The following is an 18,102-nucleotide window of genomic DNA, read 5'->3' on the forward strand; positions in this document are numbered from 1 at the left end:
CAAAATAGCATTAAACTTTAAACACCCCAAGCCGTATCAAGTAAAATCAATTTTGAGAAACAAGACTAGAAGCTTCATCTGAACTGGCAGGAATCTGGAATTATTGAATATCTTTAAGGACATTTGGTTTTAAGACCTTCAAGGAGAGAATATAAAGAGAAGCAGGCTAATCAGTGACTGGGGAAGAGCTTCTGTCTGCAGATAAAGGGCCAACTTGACAGTAGCCTGAGAGAGCACAGCACTTTGCCAAACAGCCTCAGCGATGCTTTTTAAAAAGGAAAAATTTTGCAAAGTTAAATGTTAACCATTTGAGTAACTACTATATGTGTATATGTCAATGCACAACATGAAAATTTCAAAAAGTATCAAAGGGTACAGCTAAACCCCTACTTTCTTTCAACTCTAAATCCCCAGTTTCCCCCTTCCCTCCCAGGGGCAACCACTGTTACAAGGCCCTTATCTTTCCTTCCAAAGACTGTGTGTGGTGTGTATCTCTATTTGCTCTGTTTGTTGTTTGTTTTGACTGGTTGACTGGTTCCACAATGGTACACCTTCTCCACCCTTTTTTCCCCTTAAACTTTTCATCTATTTTAATGTTGGCTATTTAAACAGGTAAAAAATTTCTCTTCTGGGAATTCCCTGGCGATCCAGTGGATAGGACTCGGCGCTTTCACTGCCGTGGACCCGGGTTCAATCTCTGGTGGGGCAACTAAGATCCTGCAAGCTGTGTGGTGCACCCAGAAAAAAAAATTTCTCTTCTGATTATCTCAGAGACTCATTTATCAGAAATACCCGTGTTGCAAGCCGTGCATACAGTCTTGGGCAGTCTGGTCCTGGCCTTTTCCCAGCAAGATTGCCTCATGAGGTCCAACTTGGCAGGGTCCTCCTGCCAGCCCAGCACCCCTTATGGGAACTAACTCAGCATCTGGCTCTACAGTAAGAGATGACAGACGTTAACTCACTGAAACCTCACCACAACCCACAGTTTGATCTTCACATCGATAACGGTCATCCCCCTTTCATAGATGAGGCACTGAGGCTCAGACAGTAACTCGTCCCAAGTGGCACTAGAGGACGGGTTGTGAAGCAGGTGGCGGGCCACCCCACAGCCTCAGAAAATGAGACTGGAACCACTGGCCACGAGACCACACAATATGAAAAATGCCAAACTGGTTCAGTCGGGATTATTCTCGAACTTTCTGATGCATGGGGAATATAACCCTTTGGCAGTCTAGCCAACCTTGTCGGGGAAAGCGTCATTACAATCAGGTTTTGTAGGAGGTTCTTAGCCTCTAGTCCTGAGTGATCCATCTTCAGGTGGAACCCAGCTCTACAACCAAGTTACCTGTCAACACAGATGTTCTGGCAGAGCTGGAAGAGTTCATGCTATAAAAAGAACTGATGTTTGTGAAGTACTTAATGTCATTTCATCCTAAAAACCATCCTGTATGGTTGATGCCCATTATTTTGCCCCACTTACAGGGGTTAAAAGAGATTAAGTTACTCTAGACAACAAGACTAGTTAGTTGCTGTGAGTGGTTCAGGCACAGCCAGAAACCAGGTCTTTTGACTCCAATCCCCACTCCATTATACCAGATGTCCCATTTGTCCTCACAATTTTTGTTTATGTCAAAAAAGATGACAAAAGTGAAGAGACAAGCCACAGAATGGGAGAAAATATCTGTAAACCATGTATCTGATAAGCGTCTAGTTCCCAGAATATATCAAGAACTCTCACAATTCAACAATTAAAAATAAATAATGACAAAGGATTTAAGTAGATATTTTTCCAAAGCAGATACATGAATGGCCAATAAGAACATGAAGAGATGCCCCAAATCATTAGTCACTAGGGAAATGCAAATCCAAACCACAATGAGATACAACTTCATACCCACTAGGATGGCTACAATCAAAAATTGACAAGATCAAGCGTTAACAAAGATGTAGGAAAACTGGTTCATTGAGCATGTAAAATGGCACAGCTACTTTGGAAAAAAGCAGCTCCTCCAAAAGTTAAACAGAGTTACCGTGTGACCCAGCAATTCCACTCCTAGGTATATACCCGAAAGAAATGAGAAAATACATTCACACAAAAACTTGTGCACCAATGTTCATAGCAGCATCATTCACAATAACAAAAAAGAAAAAGTAAAAAAAAAAAAAAAAAAAAAAAAAAAAAAAAAAAAAAAAAAAGAAAAAAAAAAGAAAAAGTAAGCCGAATATCCATCAACTGATGAATGGATAAAAAAAAAGGTGGCATATCATGGGGACTTCCCTGGCAGTCCAGTGGTTAGGACTCCGTGCTTCCACTGCAGGAGGCATGGGTTCGATCCCTGGTCGGGGAACTAAGATGCCGCACGGCCAAGGCAAAAAATAAAAATAAAAACGTGGCATATCCATACAATGGGATTATCCAGCCATAAAAAGGAATGAGGTACTGATTCATGCTACAACATGGAGGAAGCTTGGAAACATTATGCTAAGTGAGATCAGCCAGACACAAAAGACCACATACTTAATGATTCCATTTACATGAAATGTCCAGAATAGGCAACTTCTCAGAGGCAGTGGTTTGGGGTTGGCAGGGGTTGGGAGAGGAGGTGGGTGAGGGATGAGGAGGGACTGCTGATGGGCACAGGAGGGGTTTCTTTCGAGGGTGATTGAAGATTCTGGGACGAGACAGTGCTGATGGTTGCACAACTTTGTGAATACACTAAAAACCACTGAATTGTACAATCTTAAAGGGTAAATTCTACTGTTTGTGAATTATATCTCAAATCTTTTTAAAGAGATGGCAGCCCTTGCTAGCTATGCGGGCATGGGCAGGCATACTACTTATTCTTTCCATCCTCACCTATAAAACACAGTCATCAGTTTTACTCCAATAGGGCTTCCCTGGTGGTGCAGTGGTTGAGAATCTGCCTGCCAATGCAGGGGACACGGGTTCAAGCCCTGGTCTGGGAGGATCCCACATGCCGCGGAGCAACTGGGCCCGTGAGCCACAACTACTGAGCCTGCGCGCCTGGAGCCTGTGCTCCACAACAAGAGAGGCGGCGATAGTGAGAGGCCCGCGCACCGCGATGAAGAGTGGCCCCGGCTCGCCGCAACTAGAGAAAGCCCTCGCACAGAAACGAAGACCCAACACAGCAAAAATAAATAAATTAATTAATAAACTCCTACCGCCAACATCTTAAAAAAAAATTATACTCCAATAAAGATGTTAAAAAAACAAACAAAAAACGCAGTCATAGTTGTACCTGCCTCATAGGGCTGTTGTGAGACACACCTAAGATCATCCAAGAAAAGCACCTCTCTTAGTATCTGCCATGTAGAAATGTGTTGATAGAGACCATTTGTTATTATTTCCTTTCCCCAAAATGTGTTCCTTTTGATTGCTATTTTCTTCAATTAAAAAAAAAAAAGTCAGGATACATTTTGTTTGAAATTACTCCTGATTGATTTTTGGCTGCAGGAAGCTCAGAGCTCTCTCTACATAGAATCCTCAAGTACTTGATCTAACATAAAATACAATAGTATTCAACAAAAATTAAAATATGATAACTTGGGTATAGTTTAGGGAACCCAAATCCAGCACCACTACCACTACTAATACTACTGTTACGAACACACACAGGAAGGAGTGAGGAAGAGGAAGCAGGGCTGACATTTGTTGCTTCAAATGCTTTATATCCATCGCGACTTGTCATGACAGTGGCATGTACGGAGGAGACAGCTATGATTTCCCCAGTCCTGGGCGTAAGGACACAGTCAGCCTTGAGGGCTGACACGTGTGCGTACACGCACACACACACACCATGAAAAGTGCTGTCATACAGGTGTGTCCTGGGATAAACGGGAGCACAGGAGACAGCAGATCCACTCTTGAGCAGGCAGGTCAGGAAGGCATCACAGAACTCTACGAGCCTTGAAGACCACGTGGGTATTCGCCCCAGGAAGGACGGAGAGGGAAAGGCACTCCTAGCCCAGCAAACAGCACAAACGCAGGAAAAGTACACAGTGTGCCGTGTGTCTGGAACACACGGGTACCCGAGAGTGAAGGTGGAGAAACTGGACCTGGCATGTAAGGGGCAGCCGTCGCCAAGGTAAAGCTCTAGACTTTGTCTTAGGAAGCGGGTGCTAGCAAAGGCTGTGTGAGCCAGAGAGCAGCCCCACTGGCAACCTGCCCTTGCTCCTCTGCTGCTCACAAAAGCTCGAACTAGCTTTTCCAGTAAGCAGGCTTGAGGTGACTTCTGAAAATGGTTTGCTGTTCACTTGACCCAGAAAACCTCACAAAATCATGCAAAACAAGAGGTTCAAATCTTCACGTTCATTCTAAGAACACTCATGAAACTGCCCAGGCCATAAAAGGTATGCACATCTAAAAAGCTACCGAGTATCTGAAGAATGTCCCTTTACAGAAGCGATGGGTGCCATTCCATCATTCCAGTGGTGAAGTTAGTAGGTGTGCTCAGTGGGGCTGGACGCACGGTCGATGGCCCCAAAAGAGTGCTGAATTTTTACTGCACATGCTCAAAAATGCAGAGAGGGATGCTGACCTTTAGGGCCTAGATGTAGATCCCCTGATCAGTGAGCACACTCAGGTGAATACAGCTCCCAAAATGCAGCTCAGGACTTAGCAGAGCCCATGGTCCGATCAACCTGTGCATGAGCTCTCCCGGCCACACTGAGATGATCTTCACTGAAAAAGAGCAGACTGAGGCTTCCCTGGTGGCGCAGTGGTTGAGAGTCCGCCTGCCGATGCAGGGGACACGGGTTCGTGCCCCAGTCCGGGAAGATCCCACATGCCGCAGAGCGGCTGGGCCCGTGAGCCGTGGCCGCTGAGCCTGCGCGTCCGGAGCCTGCGCTCCGCAGTGGGAGAGGCCACAGTGAGAGGCCTGCGTACCACAAAAAAAAAAAAAAAAAAAAAAAGTAGACTGATCTTAAATCAGAAAAGGAGGTTGCACAGAAGAAAAAGATACCCCAGAAGAAACTGAAGAAACAAAAACTTATGGCCTGAGATTAAATTCTGCAAAAAAAAAAAACGCAAATAAAAGTTTTTTAAAAACACCTCAAACTAGTTTTCTTGGCAAACAGCTGCAGCGCAGTAAGCATGTAGCGGAATCTGACCACATGAGAACACCAGTTCCTAACTTCAGACAAGTAAGGTCAGGGTCCCTGTTGCACAGATGAGGCTACGGGAGAAGTAACAGTAAGCAGAATGTTCAACGCCAAGGCTGGGGCACAGACCAGAACTCCTCACCAGAAGGATGCAGGGGAAGCTCAGGAAGAAGCAGGGGAAGCCCAGAAGGAAGGACAGACGGGTGGGAAGCACCAGTCAACCTCTGCAGATTTAAAGAAAGCAAAACACTGTCCATGGCGCAAGAGGAGATTAAACCGGACACTGGCAAGTCCCTCCTTAGAAACCATGAAGCCGTAATGGAAGCTTTATCAGCACTTTCCAACAGAACCTTCTGTGATGACGGAAGATGTTCTAACCCTGTGCTGTCCCAGTACGGCAGGCATCAGCCAAGCATGGCCACTGAGCACCTGAGATGTGGCTAAGCATGACCGAGAAGCTGAATTTCAAATTTAATTTCAAATAATTTCAGTTTGGACAGCCTCCCGTGCCCCAAGGCCTCCATATTGGACCACCCAGTTTTAGGACCTACCTCTTGTCCTATTCCTTATAGCTACTGTTTTTAGACACATGGAACAGAGGGAGTTTGGGATCCCTTCCCACTTTTTAATCATTCCATTACTTCTCAGCTATTCCAAACTGTTCTGAGGGGCCTCAAATTTGTTTAGTCATAAAAGAGAGGTATTAGACGTCATTTGTTAGATGACTCCCCAAATTCTTAGCATTCACTCAGTGAGGTACCAGCAGTGCCCCCTCTAGGTGAATAAAACCAGGGATTGTTTTGAGAGAATCAGCCCACATGTTTTCATTATGACCATAAATATTCTGGTACGTGCTTCTGTGAGGATGGTGGGATGCGGTGAGGTCAGGACTGGATGACATCTGAAGTCCCTCACAATCACGTGGTTTCAGATTCCACAGACACCACTGGGTTAGTCCCGGTGGCAGGTGCTTCCCTGCTGTGATGCCGCGCAGCCAAGACAGCTAAGCACCTCTCCAAAGCCCTCTGGCTCACACCCCAGGGTGGCAGACAGTCAGGAAAGCTGTAGTCATTCGTCATCAGAAACCGAGTTTCCTGGGAGAATCAATTAAACAGCAGCTACGCATCTCCTTACTCTTCACACAAGGCATAACACACAGCCTGATAGAATTCCCCACCCATACCTCCCCACAACAGACAAGCCTTCTGATTCCCAGAAATAGTCCACACACCCCCATGCTTGTATGGAAAAGACTGGAAGGATGGACCCCACGGGGGGTCACGTGACCTCTTTCTGTTGCTATTTCTCTACACAGATAAGGCTCTGGAAGGATGCACACTCAAATAGTATCATCAGAGATTAGGTCTGGGGCTGGGATTTGGGGTGATTTTTTTCCTTCTTTATACTTTCCTATTTTCTGAATGTTTTGCATTGCGTACAGGTAATGTTCGCAATTTTTAAAAACCAATGCTACTTCCATTACAGGGAAAAAAATGCCTTCACAAGCTGTCAGCAGTGAACTCGCAACAGGAGTTATGTTTGTGGTGGGGATGGGGGTGCCAGTCAGAAAGGAGGCAGCTGAGCCGAAAGGGGGTCCTGGGCGCCCCCCCAGAGTTTGAACCCCACTGCCTCTCTCCCCATCGTGGGGTTGGCTGGAGACTTAACCTCCAGAGGCAGCGATAATCATCCCCTCCTGTCACACGTTCATCCTTTAGGGGCTGAAAGGCAGGGGAGAAGGTACTAACGCCCAATTAGCATCCGAAGAGACTTAGCAGAAGTAGACTTAGAAGTAGAAGAGACTTTGTGAACTTAGTATACGAGTCAACCCCACAAGCAAATCCACCTTTCATGTTCTATTCTATAACCCAGTACTTCCGCTGGTACAGATTCATATATATACACACCTAGAGGTACCAGAAGATGTGTGTTCAAAGATGTTTATTATAGCATCATGTATAACCACCACAATCAAATTAAACGTCTGTCAGTGAAGGACTCAAATAAAGCACTGACATCCACCCCTTAGAACAGCATCTGGTCATCTAACAGGAGTGTAGTAGATCTAGATGTCCAACAGGGAAAAATCTACAAGATACATTAATAAGTGTAAAAAAACCAAAGGATAGAACAGTGTGCGTGAAACGATCCACTTGTGTAAAAACCAAATGTAGAGCTACAGATACATACACACTAATGCATGCCTAAATTTACTAGGCTGATGCACCAAAGAGCAGTCATCTCCAATGAGCACTTATGGCAACAGGTGAAGATATGTCCTTTTGATTTGATCCCTTTCTGTTCTATTTTATAAAAAGTAAAACAATACATATAAAAAGAAAACAGTTTTATACTGCCCTGCCTAGGTGTTTATAAAATACTGATGTAATGTCCAGAACTCCTACTATAATTCCTGGAAAATAAACCAGGCCAGAGGGAAAAAAGCTTTAGAAGTGGGGCCCTACCCGTATATCCAGACAAAACTATAATTCAAAAAGACACGTGCACCCCTATGTTCATAGCAGCACTTTTCATAGCCAAGACATGGAAACAACTAAGTGTCCATCAACAGATGAATGGATAAAGAAGATGTGGTACATATATACAATGGAATACTACTCAGCTGTAAAAAAGAATGAACCAATGCCATGTGCAGCAACATGGATGGACCTAGAGATGATCATACTAAATGAAGTAAATCAGAAAAAGAAAGACAAATACCATATGATATCACTTATATGTGGAATCTAAAATACGACATAAATGAACTTATCTATAAAACAGAAACAGACTCAGAGACACAGAGAATAGACTTGTGGTTGCCAAGGGGGAGGGGGTGGGGGAGGAGGGATGGATTGGGAGTTTGGGATTAGCAGATGCAAACTGATATACACAGAATGGATAAACAACAAGGTCCTACTGTAGAGCACAGGGAACTATATCCAATATCCTGGGATAAACCATCATGGAAAAGAATATGAAAAAGAATGTATACACATATATGACTGAGTCACTTTGCTGTACAGGACAAATTACCACAACACTGTAAATCAACTAGACTTCAATAAAATAATTTTTTTAAAAAAGAAGTGGGGCCCTACCTATGATTAAAGACCACATTTGGAGCAAGTCAAGAGGGGCATTACAGTGAGTGCAACTGTCGTAAGCGAGTCAAGGAGAGAAGATGTCTCCAGAAAGAAAAACATAAACAAAATCATTGTGAAGAAATCATTTCAGGTTGTATTTGGAAGCAGAACAGGGAGGTATAACCAGGCAAGACATTTCCACGTCCTCCCTGAGCAAGACAGCAGATAGGTTACAGTAAATGGAAGCCTAAGAAGTCTGAAGCGTGGGTCTTCCTATCAGATACATGGAATACAGAAAAAGAATGCAAATGGATATCGTAACTAAATTTGAACTAATGACATAAAAGGGGTAGCCATTTGAACGTTAATTCATTAATTTTAACAAATATTTATTGCCCTAAATAAATTCATCGGTCAATTATTTCCTATACAATTTTTGTTTGTTTGTTATTTTGCGGTACGTGAGCCTTTCACTGTTGTGGCCTCTCCCGTTGTGGAACACAGGCTCCAGACGCGCAGGCTCAGCGGCCATGGCTCACGGGCCCAGCCGCTCCACGGCATGTGGGATCTTCCCAGACCGGGGCACGAACCCGTGTCCCCTGCATCGGCAGGCGGACTCTCAACCACTGCGCCACCAGGGAAGCCCTACAATTTTTTAATTGAAGTACAGTTGGTTTACAATATTGTGTTCGTTTCAGGTGTACAGCAAAGTGATTCAGCTGTGGGGTTTTTTCAGATTATAATCCATTATAGATTATTAAAATACAAGACATTGATGGTAATTCCCTGTGCTACACAGCAAATCCTTGTTGCTTATCTATTTTACGTATAGTAGTTTGTATCTGTTAACCCCATATGCCTAATTTATCCCTCCCCTGCCATCCGCTTTAGCAACCTCAAGTTTGTTTTCTATGTCTTTGAGTTTGTTTCCATTCTGTATATGCATTCATTTGTATTATTTTTTTAGATTCTACATATAAGCGATAACAAATAGTATTTGGCTTTCTCTGTCTGACTTATTTATTTCCTGTATTTAAGGATAGGAGATCCTCCAAATAATCCATGAAAATGCCTACCTCCTCTCTCCTATCCCCTGCGCATCTGTACCAAGATCTCAGACTGAATCCTGAGGAGAAGCTAATTCATACATGGATACCAAACTACCTGAGAACATTCTGACACACTTAGATGCAGAAGCACCTTACAGAGCGCTTCGTCGAGCTGGGGTCTCGTTTTATTTAAGGGTCTGTGACAAGGAGTCTTCGTGAACAGTAAGTCTGACTCCTCTGCCGCCGCCACAATGACACCATCTGCTCAAGCTTCTCCGCAGACCAGTTACCAGCTGCCTAAATGGACAACACAGAAAGACGCAGAAGTGTCTTTCCAGAATCAGTTCCAATAAAGTGTCTGCATTCCCTTTCACTCTACCTACAAGCAAATCCTCCCACCTTTCTCTTGGCTTTAAATGTAAATGTCACAGGACAAGTATGAATTCCTCGATGGTGGAGAACTTTAAAGATACTATGGAAAACAGCTTCCCCCAAGAAGCCAATCACTGGGCTGAAGGCTGATCCCAGCAGATGCAACGCCCCCCCTCCACCCCACCCCGCAGTGACTTACCTTAGAATTCATCTCCATGTGGTATTTGGCACAAGCTCGAAGCTGAGTCACCCAGAACTGTTTCTCTTTTGCATCAGCAGCTAAAATAGAGAAAGAAAGGCTTGGAGCAACTGAGCCAAAACACATTCAACCCATTTCTACACGCACCTGAGGGGTTGGGGGCCTGGGAATGAAGGAGCGAAAGGCAAATGCAGATGGTACTCATGCCAAAAATCTGACGACGCCAAATCTCAATCAAAAATCCTTTTTTTTTTTAACAAATCTAAAAAGTTTTGAGAAACTTAAAGGGATTTTCAGAATTCCATCTTCCTGGATGGAATCACTTGAACACATACAGATCAATTTCTCCAAAAGTAATCAATACACTTATATTCTTTCTTTTTTTAAATTTTTAACAGCTTTTTTTTTTAACAGCTTTGGGATAGAATTTACATACATAAAATTCACCTGTTTTTAATACTAAGTGATTTCTAGTCTATTTACAGAATAGTACCACCATGACCATAATCTTGGTTTAGAATATTTCCAGTATCCCCCAAAGAATCCTCCACCCATCAGCAGTCAATTCCCATTTCTCTCTCCCCACCCCCTTTCCCATCCCTAGGCAACCACTAATCTGCTTCCTGTCTCATAGATCTGCCTATTCTAGACATTCCATATGAATGCTCCCATGCAGTATGTGGCTGCCTTCTTTTACTTAATGTTTTGCAGGTTCATCCACATTGTAGCATTTTTATTGCCCCTAACACATTTTTTTTAATGTCTCTTTTCAAATTATAAATACCAACTCAGAAACTTCAAACAGAACAAAACTGAATAAAGTAAGTTTCTTGTCATTAGAAGGGAGTTAGAGGTGGAATTTCTTTTTCAGTGGGGCATTATCTAAGTGGCTGCAAATATGCTTTGTTAAAACACTTTGCTTTACTGTGTAGTACACAGTGGGGGCACCTAATATAGTCCTATGACAGGTGCTTAATGAAGGTTTCCCTGAAGAAGTGACAAAAAAATTCCCTCTTAAACCACGTTAAAAACTTAACTTACTCTGAAATGTCTGTTATGAGAACAATCTGGCCAATTTTTTAAACTCTTCTGAAAAAGTCATTTCTACTTCTTTAAAAAGCAGCAGGGAAGAGAAAACATTATTTTTAATGCCTCTACCACATGTGGCTAAAAGGAGGATCAAAGTACAGTGTTTGAGGCCCCTTTGTTAACTATCGGAGTTGTAATATGGAGTTATCAGCCTTTACAAAATTAGCGTTCAGTTGAATTACCATTTTAATATATGTTCTCAAGGGTTCTTATTACGACTGAACGGAACAAGGTACAAAATGTTGACTTACAGAGCCTCAAATGTCCCCCAAAGAGACATTACAGTACTAGTCACTTGCATAGTCACAATCTTCCATCTATACCCCCATCTCTCAAATATATAAAATTATTTTCTTAAAAGATCATGGATACATAATAGGTTCTAATAACATCCAAGTTAATTTAATTGCATAACTCACTGCATAAATATTTTAACAGAATATTTACTGCATAAATGTTAAATATGCAGAAAACAAAATGATTCCCCTAGAAATTTGTGTCATTTACAAAAATGAGCCTGTCATCTGTCAATAAAACCCAACTTCAGCTTGAACTTCTGGTGAAGAAATCTGGAAGTGCAGACCAGCGTAAGACTGGGTGAACCCTACTTCCAAAGAATAAAAGGATTCTGCAGAAACCAGAGCCATTTTCCTTAGGAACATGAAGAATTGCTGCTTTGTGGCAGTACCCAAAGGCTCTGCACCAAAAATATTCCCAAAGCTGTTCATCTATTAACATCAAGATTCATCTCTACATGTATGTAGCGAGACGTGAAATGAGAAAACCAATGCCCAGATTCTTTGGGATGGACAAAGGACCAGGCAGAAAGAGGCAGAAATGTGTCCTCCCTCTGCTGTAGTGGGTAAGTTTAAGCTAAATTTAGCCCTTGTGATTAGTTCATGCAGATAATAAAATTTTTATGTTTGCTATTAAAACAACCCTTAAAAAAAAAAACTTGGGGTTTAATAACCCAGAGAATAACAACTAAAAGGCAAAATGAGACGGCTCAAATGGTTAATTGGTTGGGCTGTTATTTTGTACGGGTTCGTGTCATTTTAGAAACCACAGGCGGGTTTATAGCAATACAAGCCTACCTCAAGAAACAAGAAAAATCTCAAATGAACAAACTAACTTTACACCTAAAGGAACTAGAGAAAGAAGAACAAACAAAACCCAAAGTTAGTAGAAGGAAAGAAATCATAAACATCAGAGCAGAAATAAATGAAATAGAAACAAAGAAAACAATAGCAAAGATCAATAAAACTAAAAGCTGGTTCTTTGAGAAGATAAACAAAACTGATAAACCATTAGCCAGACTCATCAAGAAAAAGAGGGAGAGGACTCAAATCAATAAAATTAGAAATGAAAAAGAAGTTACAACAGACACTGCAGAAATACAAAGCATCCTAAGAGACTACTACAAGCAACTCTATGCCAATAAAATGGACAACCTGGAAGAAATGGACAAATTCTTAGAAAGGTATAACCTTCCAAGACTGAACCACGAAGAAATAGAAAAAATGAACAGACCAATCACAAGTAATGAAATTGAAAGTGATTAAAAATCTTCCAACAAACAAAAGTCCAGGACCAGATGGCTTCACAGGTGAATTCTATCAAACATTTAGAGAAGAGCTAACACCCATCCTTCTCAAACTCTTCCAAAAAATTGCAGAGAAAGGAACACTCCCAAACTCATTCTATGAGGTCACCATCACCCGATACCAAAACCAGACAAAGATACTACAAAAAAAGAAAATTACAGACCAATATCACTGATAAACATAGATGCAGAAATCCTCAACAAAATACTAGCAAACAGAATCCAACAACACATTAAAAGGATCATACACCACAATCAAGTGGGATTTATCCCAGGGATTCAAGGATTCTTCAATATACGCAAATCAATCAATGTGATACACCATATTAACAAACTGAAGAATAAAACCCATATGATCATCTCAATAGATGCAGAAAAAGCTTTTGACAAAATTCAACACCAACATATGATAAAAATTCTCCAGATGTGGGCATAGAGGGAACCTAACTCAACATAATGAAGGCCATATACGACAAACCCACAGCAAACATCATTCTCAATGGTGAAAAACTGAAAGCATTTCCTCTAAGATCAGGAACAAGACAAGGATTCCACAGTCACCACTATTACTCAACATAGTTTGGACGTCTTAGCCATGGCAACCAGAGAAGAAAAAGAAATAAAAGGAATACAAATTGGAAAAGAAGAAGAAAAAGTCACTGTTTTTAGATGACATGATACTATACATAGAGAATCCTAAAGATGCCACCAGAAAACTACTAAAGCTAATCAACGAATTTGGTAAGGTTGCAGGATACAAAATTAAAGCGCAGAAATCTCTTGCTTATACTCTAACAACGAAAGATCAGAAAGAGAAACTAAGGAAACAATCCCATTCACCATTGCAACAAAAAGAATAAAATACCTAGGAATAAACCTACCTTAGGAGGTAAAAGACCTGTACTCAGAAAACTATAAGACACTGATGAAAACTGACAATTTTTCTGGCGATGTGCCCATGACAGGAATGCTGGAAGAATGATCTAGCGATCAAATCACACCGCTGCAGACAACTCTGGCCCATCAGAAAACCTGCGAGGTGGATATGCCTCGCGGGCGACAAGACCTACAGTTCCGGCCAAATGCTGGGCTCCCCCAAGACCTGAGGAGAATGCTTAGCAGACCGCAGCTTTCAAGAAGCAAAGAGAAGGGGAGAAGGTGGACAACAGGACATAACACCAGTTGGCTTTTCACCAGGCTCTAGGGCCACAATGGGTTAAATAAAGTACAAGTGAAGGGGCCTCTAGTAAGAGCTGGTTCTAGAGAAACTTTGAGAGGAGGACACCATGACCCTTAAAAGGCTTGACCTGTGCTCAGATCACAGCCCCACGGGCATTGGAGGAAAGACTGACAGTATACGGTCCAGGAAAATATATACTGAGCTAATATGAAAAATCTGCCCAAGTCCTGAGGCTCAGCCAGGTTTGCAACTCACCTTTTGTTTGTCCTTAATTGCTCAGTTAATTAGGACAAACACTTCCTAATGTCATCTCCTCTCCCCACCCCAGGGGTAGGAGAAGCAGCATCTGTCACCAGAGTCCGCAAACCCGGCAAATTGCTAAAGGGGATTTTTTTTAAAAATCAAAAAACAAGAGAGTCATCACCATGGTAACAGTGAACCCAGGAGGCCCGTCTGAAAAGTTCCCGGGAAAAGAACGTACCTCTCAGTTTGTACATCTCCCCATTGGCAGAGTACACGACCAGCATATGAGGCGCTTCATCACTCAGGGACACGATGGCGCCAGACAGAGACAGGGCCCCTCGGGGCTTCTGGTGTTTGCTTTGCTCATTCACAAAATACTGCAGGATACCAGCCTCAAAATCCAGCACAAAGTACCTGTGTGGAGAAACCACAGTGCATCAGTTTTCTCTCCAAGCAAAGAAGAAAAAGAACATAATCCTTAGATTGACATCAAGGATCCCAATCCAGGATGCTGGAAGCTAAACGTCCCTGCCAGGCACCCACACAAGTCATCCCCGTGTAGGGAGAGAGCACCCAATTCTTAACAGAGCAGAACTTGTCATGGCCCCTGAGGCAAGGGCAAGGGCCAGGCCCATTCTGGATTGGGTGCAATGCCCATTCATACGTAAGCCTCAGAATGGTAAAGAAGAGGGAAGCATTGGGACACAGACTCTGGTAACAGGCTCCACGTGACTTCACAGGAACAGCTGAAATTCACAGCCCAGGAGCAGCAAGCTGGGCCAGACTCCAGCCAACAGCCTGGGCATTGTATGGGGCCTGAGCTCCAGAGCTGGTCAATCCAGCCAACTGGAGGTGCTCACACAGCCCCCTGGGCACCCTCCAGCGGGCCCTTCCGTGGATCACTTTTCACACAAAGGGACAAGAATTCCCTCCTCTCTGGGAGGCTGTAATGCCACTGGAGTCTACATTCAGGGTGAAAACAGGGAAACTGCTAGTTGCTTGAATCACTCAAACAAATCTTGGTAGCCGAGTACCTGGCCTGTTGATAGTCACCATCTATCACCAGGAAGCAATCAAGACAACTTCCCCTTCTCCACCAGGACGAGTTGTTTTCATGTGAGACCCACGTGCCCCCTGGGACCCAGAGGCTCACCACAACCCCTGCTGACTCTCCCAGCCTCTCACTTTCTGCTCCACCCACGCTGGCTCACCCAGCTGCCTTCCACCACTTTGCTCATGCTGTTTCCCCCACCTGGAGCAGTTACTCGAAGTGATACAGATTGTTACCAATCCACGACGTCGAAACTCTTCCCACAATTGGGCTTCGCATCACCATCCAACTGCACCGTCAGTAGGTTCGTCTCATTAAAGAAAGAGTTGAGGCGTTGTCTGACACACATGGCGCACACAAGCCACAATACCAGTCTCAAATCAACCACGGCGCAATTGGGGGGTGGGAGGAAGCAAGTTCTTCATCAGCTTGAGATATACTTGCCACCCCCGTGGCTAGAATGTGGTTCCCTCCCCTATTTACTGCACGGTAACTTCAGGAACAACTCAGGTGCCACCAACTTGAGAAAGCGTCTCCTGACGAGGTCAAATCTTCCTCCCACAAGCTCTCACTTTGAACTCACCCCTCATGGCCCTGGCCTCATCGGGTGTCTACATTTGCAGGATTATGCGATTCAATGTCTGGTTCCCCCCAGACTCTACGCTGTTCGGAGGTGGACAGTGCCTGACACCTCACTGATGCTCAGTTAATATTTATTCAGTGAATGAATGAAAGGGAAAAAACTACCAAATTCCACCCTTTTCAATCCGTGCACCAAAGCAGCTGGGTCACCACTGTGAAGTTGCAGAGGCACTGGAAAATATGTCACACTTCTGAGGGATATAGAGTGATGCTCAACATCGGTCAGATATAAAGCATACGAACAACTCAGGCAGTTTTCACAGTTTCGATACTAGTTGCACTGCATTCCTTTCAAAGACATAGCATCTTTGCAAAGCTGGGTTTTCAGCAGCTGCTGGGTTAACAAGGAAACATCGACAGGGAATAGGAAGAGGGCAACGATGCCAACAAAATCCCAAGGTTTGAGAGAGAAGCTGTGCAGAATCCGCAGACACACACAGTCCATCAACAAACACTTGCAGTTATTTAAGGGAGAAACATATTCATAACGTAGAAACATAAACATTTATGTTGATTAGTTTTTCAAAAGGCCACTGAGTTGTTAGGACATCAATGTACATGAAGTTGTTTGGAGCTGACTGCTTTAATAATAATTTTTTAAAAGCTGGAGCTTCCCTGGTGGCGCAGTGGTTGAGAGTCCGCCTGCCGATGCAGGGGACACGGGTTTGTGTCCCGGTCCGGGAGGATCCCACATGCCGCGGAGCGGCTGGGCCCGTGAGCCATGGCCGCTGAGCCTGCGCGTCCGGAGCCTGTGCTCCGCAACGGGAGAGGCCACAACAGTGAGAGGCCCGCGTACCGCAAAAAAAAAAAAAAAAGCTGACTGCTTTCATAATAAATGAAACTGTAGGATATTTTTTAACCTCTAAGCACCACGAACCAAGAAAGTTTACAAAATTCTGACTTAATTGATTCTCACAGTAACCAACAGACAGCCATCATTATTCCCCATTTTACAGGCACTAAGACTCAAAGCAACTCAAAATCTAAGTCCCACTTGTCTGTGTCCAAATCCACACCTGGTTCAGTCCAGCACTCACAAACTCTCCTTCGAGTCTCACGCAAGTCCCCCCGCTTGTCGCTTGCTCCGTGTCACCTCTCCTGTATCCACTTAGGTATTTTATTCTCCAAAGCTTCCTGCTCCAACAGAGCTAGCCGGGCTGAAAGCACCTTTGCCTGGCCACAGAGGTCCCACCTCATCCCCATCCCACAGAGCAGGCGCACCTGACGACCCAGGTCTCAACCCTCCAAAACTCCAATTCCTCTAAGAAACATTAATTATTTGTAACATTCCAAATGTCCTGGCCAAGGCTATTTACCTTTTTTACCCCTCTCCTTCCCTATCTCTCGAGTCACAATAATAAGGATATACTTCTGGTATCCACGATTAGCATGGATAAATCAAGACACAAAAATGTGCTCCTGGACCAGGACTATTCAAAGTGCGGTTCCTCGCCCAGCAGTATCAACATCACCTGGGAGCTTATCTGAAACGTAAATTCTTGGCCCCACCCAAGACCTGCTGAATCAGAAACCGGTGGGGGTGTGGGGCGGCCAGGAAGCTTCCAGGTGATTCTGATGCAGCTCAAATTTGAGAAGCACTGGCCTAAACTAATAGCTCATCACCCAATCCCTACCCTCCATTTCCAGGAGACACAAGCAGAATACATTACCCAGCTTTCCTCGTAAGGACGTGTGGCCATTTGAGCTGTAGCCAACAGAATGTGAGCAGAAGAAACGCAAGCCAGGCCTATAACATACAGACAGACAGACGCATGCACATGTGCGCGCACACACACACACACACACACACACACACACACACACACACACACACAGACATACAGATTGGAATGCAGACACCCTGCAGGGCAACTCGGGATCCACAACAGGTGTGGCAAAGACACAAGAGGGAAGCAGCCTGGATCCCCGAATTACCACCTGGAAGAGAGTCACCTCATTTCTACATGGATGAGAAAGAAGCTTCTGCTTATTAGGCCACTAAGATCAGTTAAAGAAGCCAGCCTGACAAATTCACAAAAAATATTTTTTAAATGTCTGTTTTCACAACCTTCTACTTGAAATGTGCTCCTCTCCTCCCTTCTGTGATGTGAAGACCAAATTCCATCAACGAGAGAATACCCGGGGTGATTTCTGAGCCGCCAGTGGTCACATTGTTCAAATGCTGACCCTGCGCTTCTCTTTAAGAGTAAATGTTCTCACGAAATTGAGTTATATGTAGTGAGGTGGATGGACCTAGAGTCTGTCATACACAGTGACGTCAGTCAGAAAGAGAAAAACAAATACCGTATGCTAACACATATATATGGAATCTAAAAAAAAAAAAAAGAAAGTGGTACTGATGAACCTAGTTGCAGGGCAGAAATAAAGAGGTAGACATAGAAAACGGACTTGAGGACATGGGTGGGAGGGCAAAGCTGGGGCGAAGTGAGAGTAGCAACGACATATACAC

At 43.6% G+C, this 18,102-nt stretch overlaps 1 protein-coding gene across 4 annotated transcripts in view; it reads right to left on the reverse strand.

The window, feature by feature from the left end:
* Positions 1-18,102, reverse strand: part of OSBPL10 (oxysterol binding protein like 10) — a 279,913-nt gene that overhangs the window by 174,764 nt on the left and 87,047 nt on the right. For all 4 annotated transcript variants that reach the window (XM_024743485.1, XM_024743484.1, XM_024743483.1 and 1 more), the window contains exons 2-3: positions 14,178-14,353; positions 9,825-9,904 (exon numbers count right to left, since the gene is read on the reverse strand). In XM_024743485.1, the coding sequence (XP_024599253.1) occupies positions 9,825-9,904; positions 14,178-14,353 (256 nt within the window). The remainder of the gene's footprint in view (positions 1-9,824; positions 9,905-14,177; positions 14,354-18,102) is intronic.

Source organism: Neophocaena asiaeorientalis, unplaced genomic scaffold (genome assembly GCF_003031525.2).
Source record: "Neophocaena asiaeorientalis asiaeorientalis breed wild unplaced genomic scaffold, Neophocaena_asiaeorientalis_V1.1 scaffold332, whole genome shotgun sequence".
NCBI lineage: Eukaryota > Metazoa > Chordata > Mammalia > Artiodactyla > Phocoenidae > Neophocaena > Neophocaena asiaeorientalis.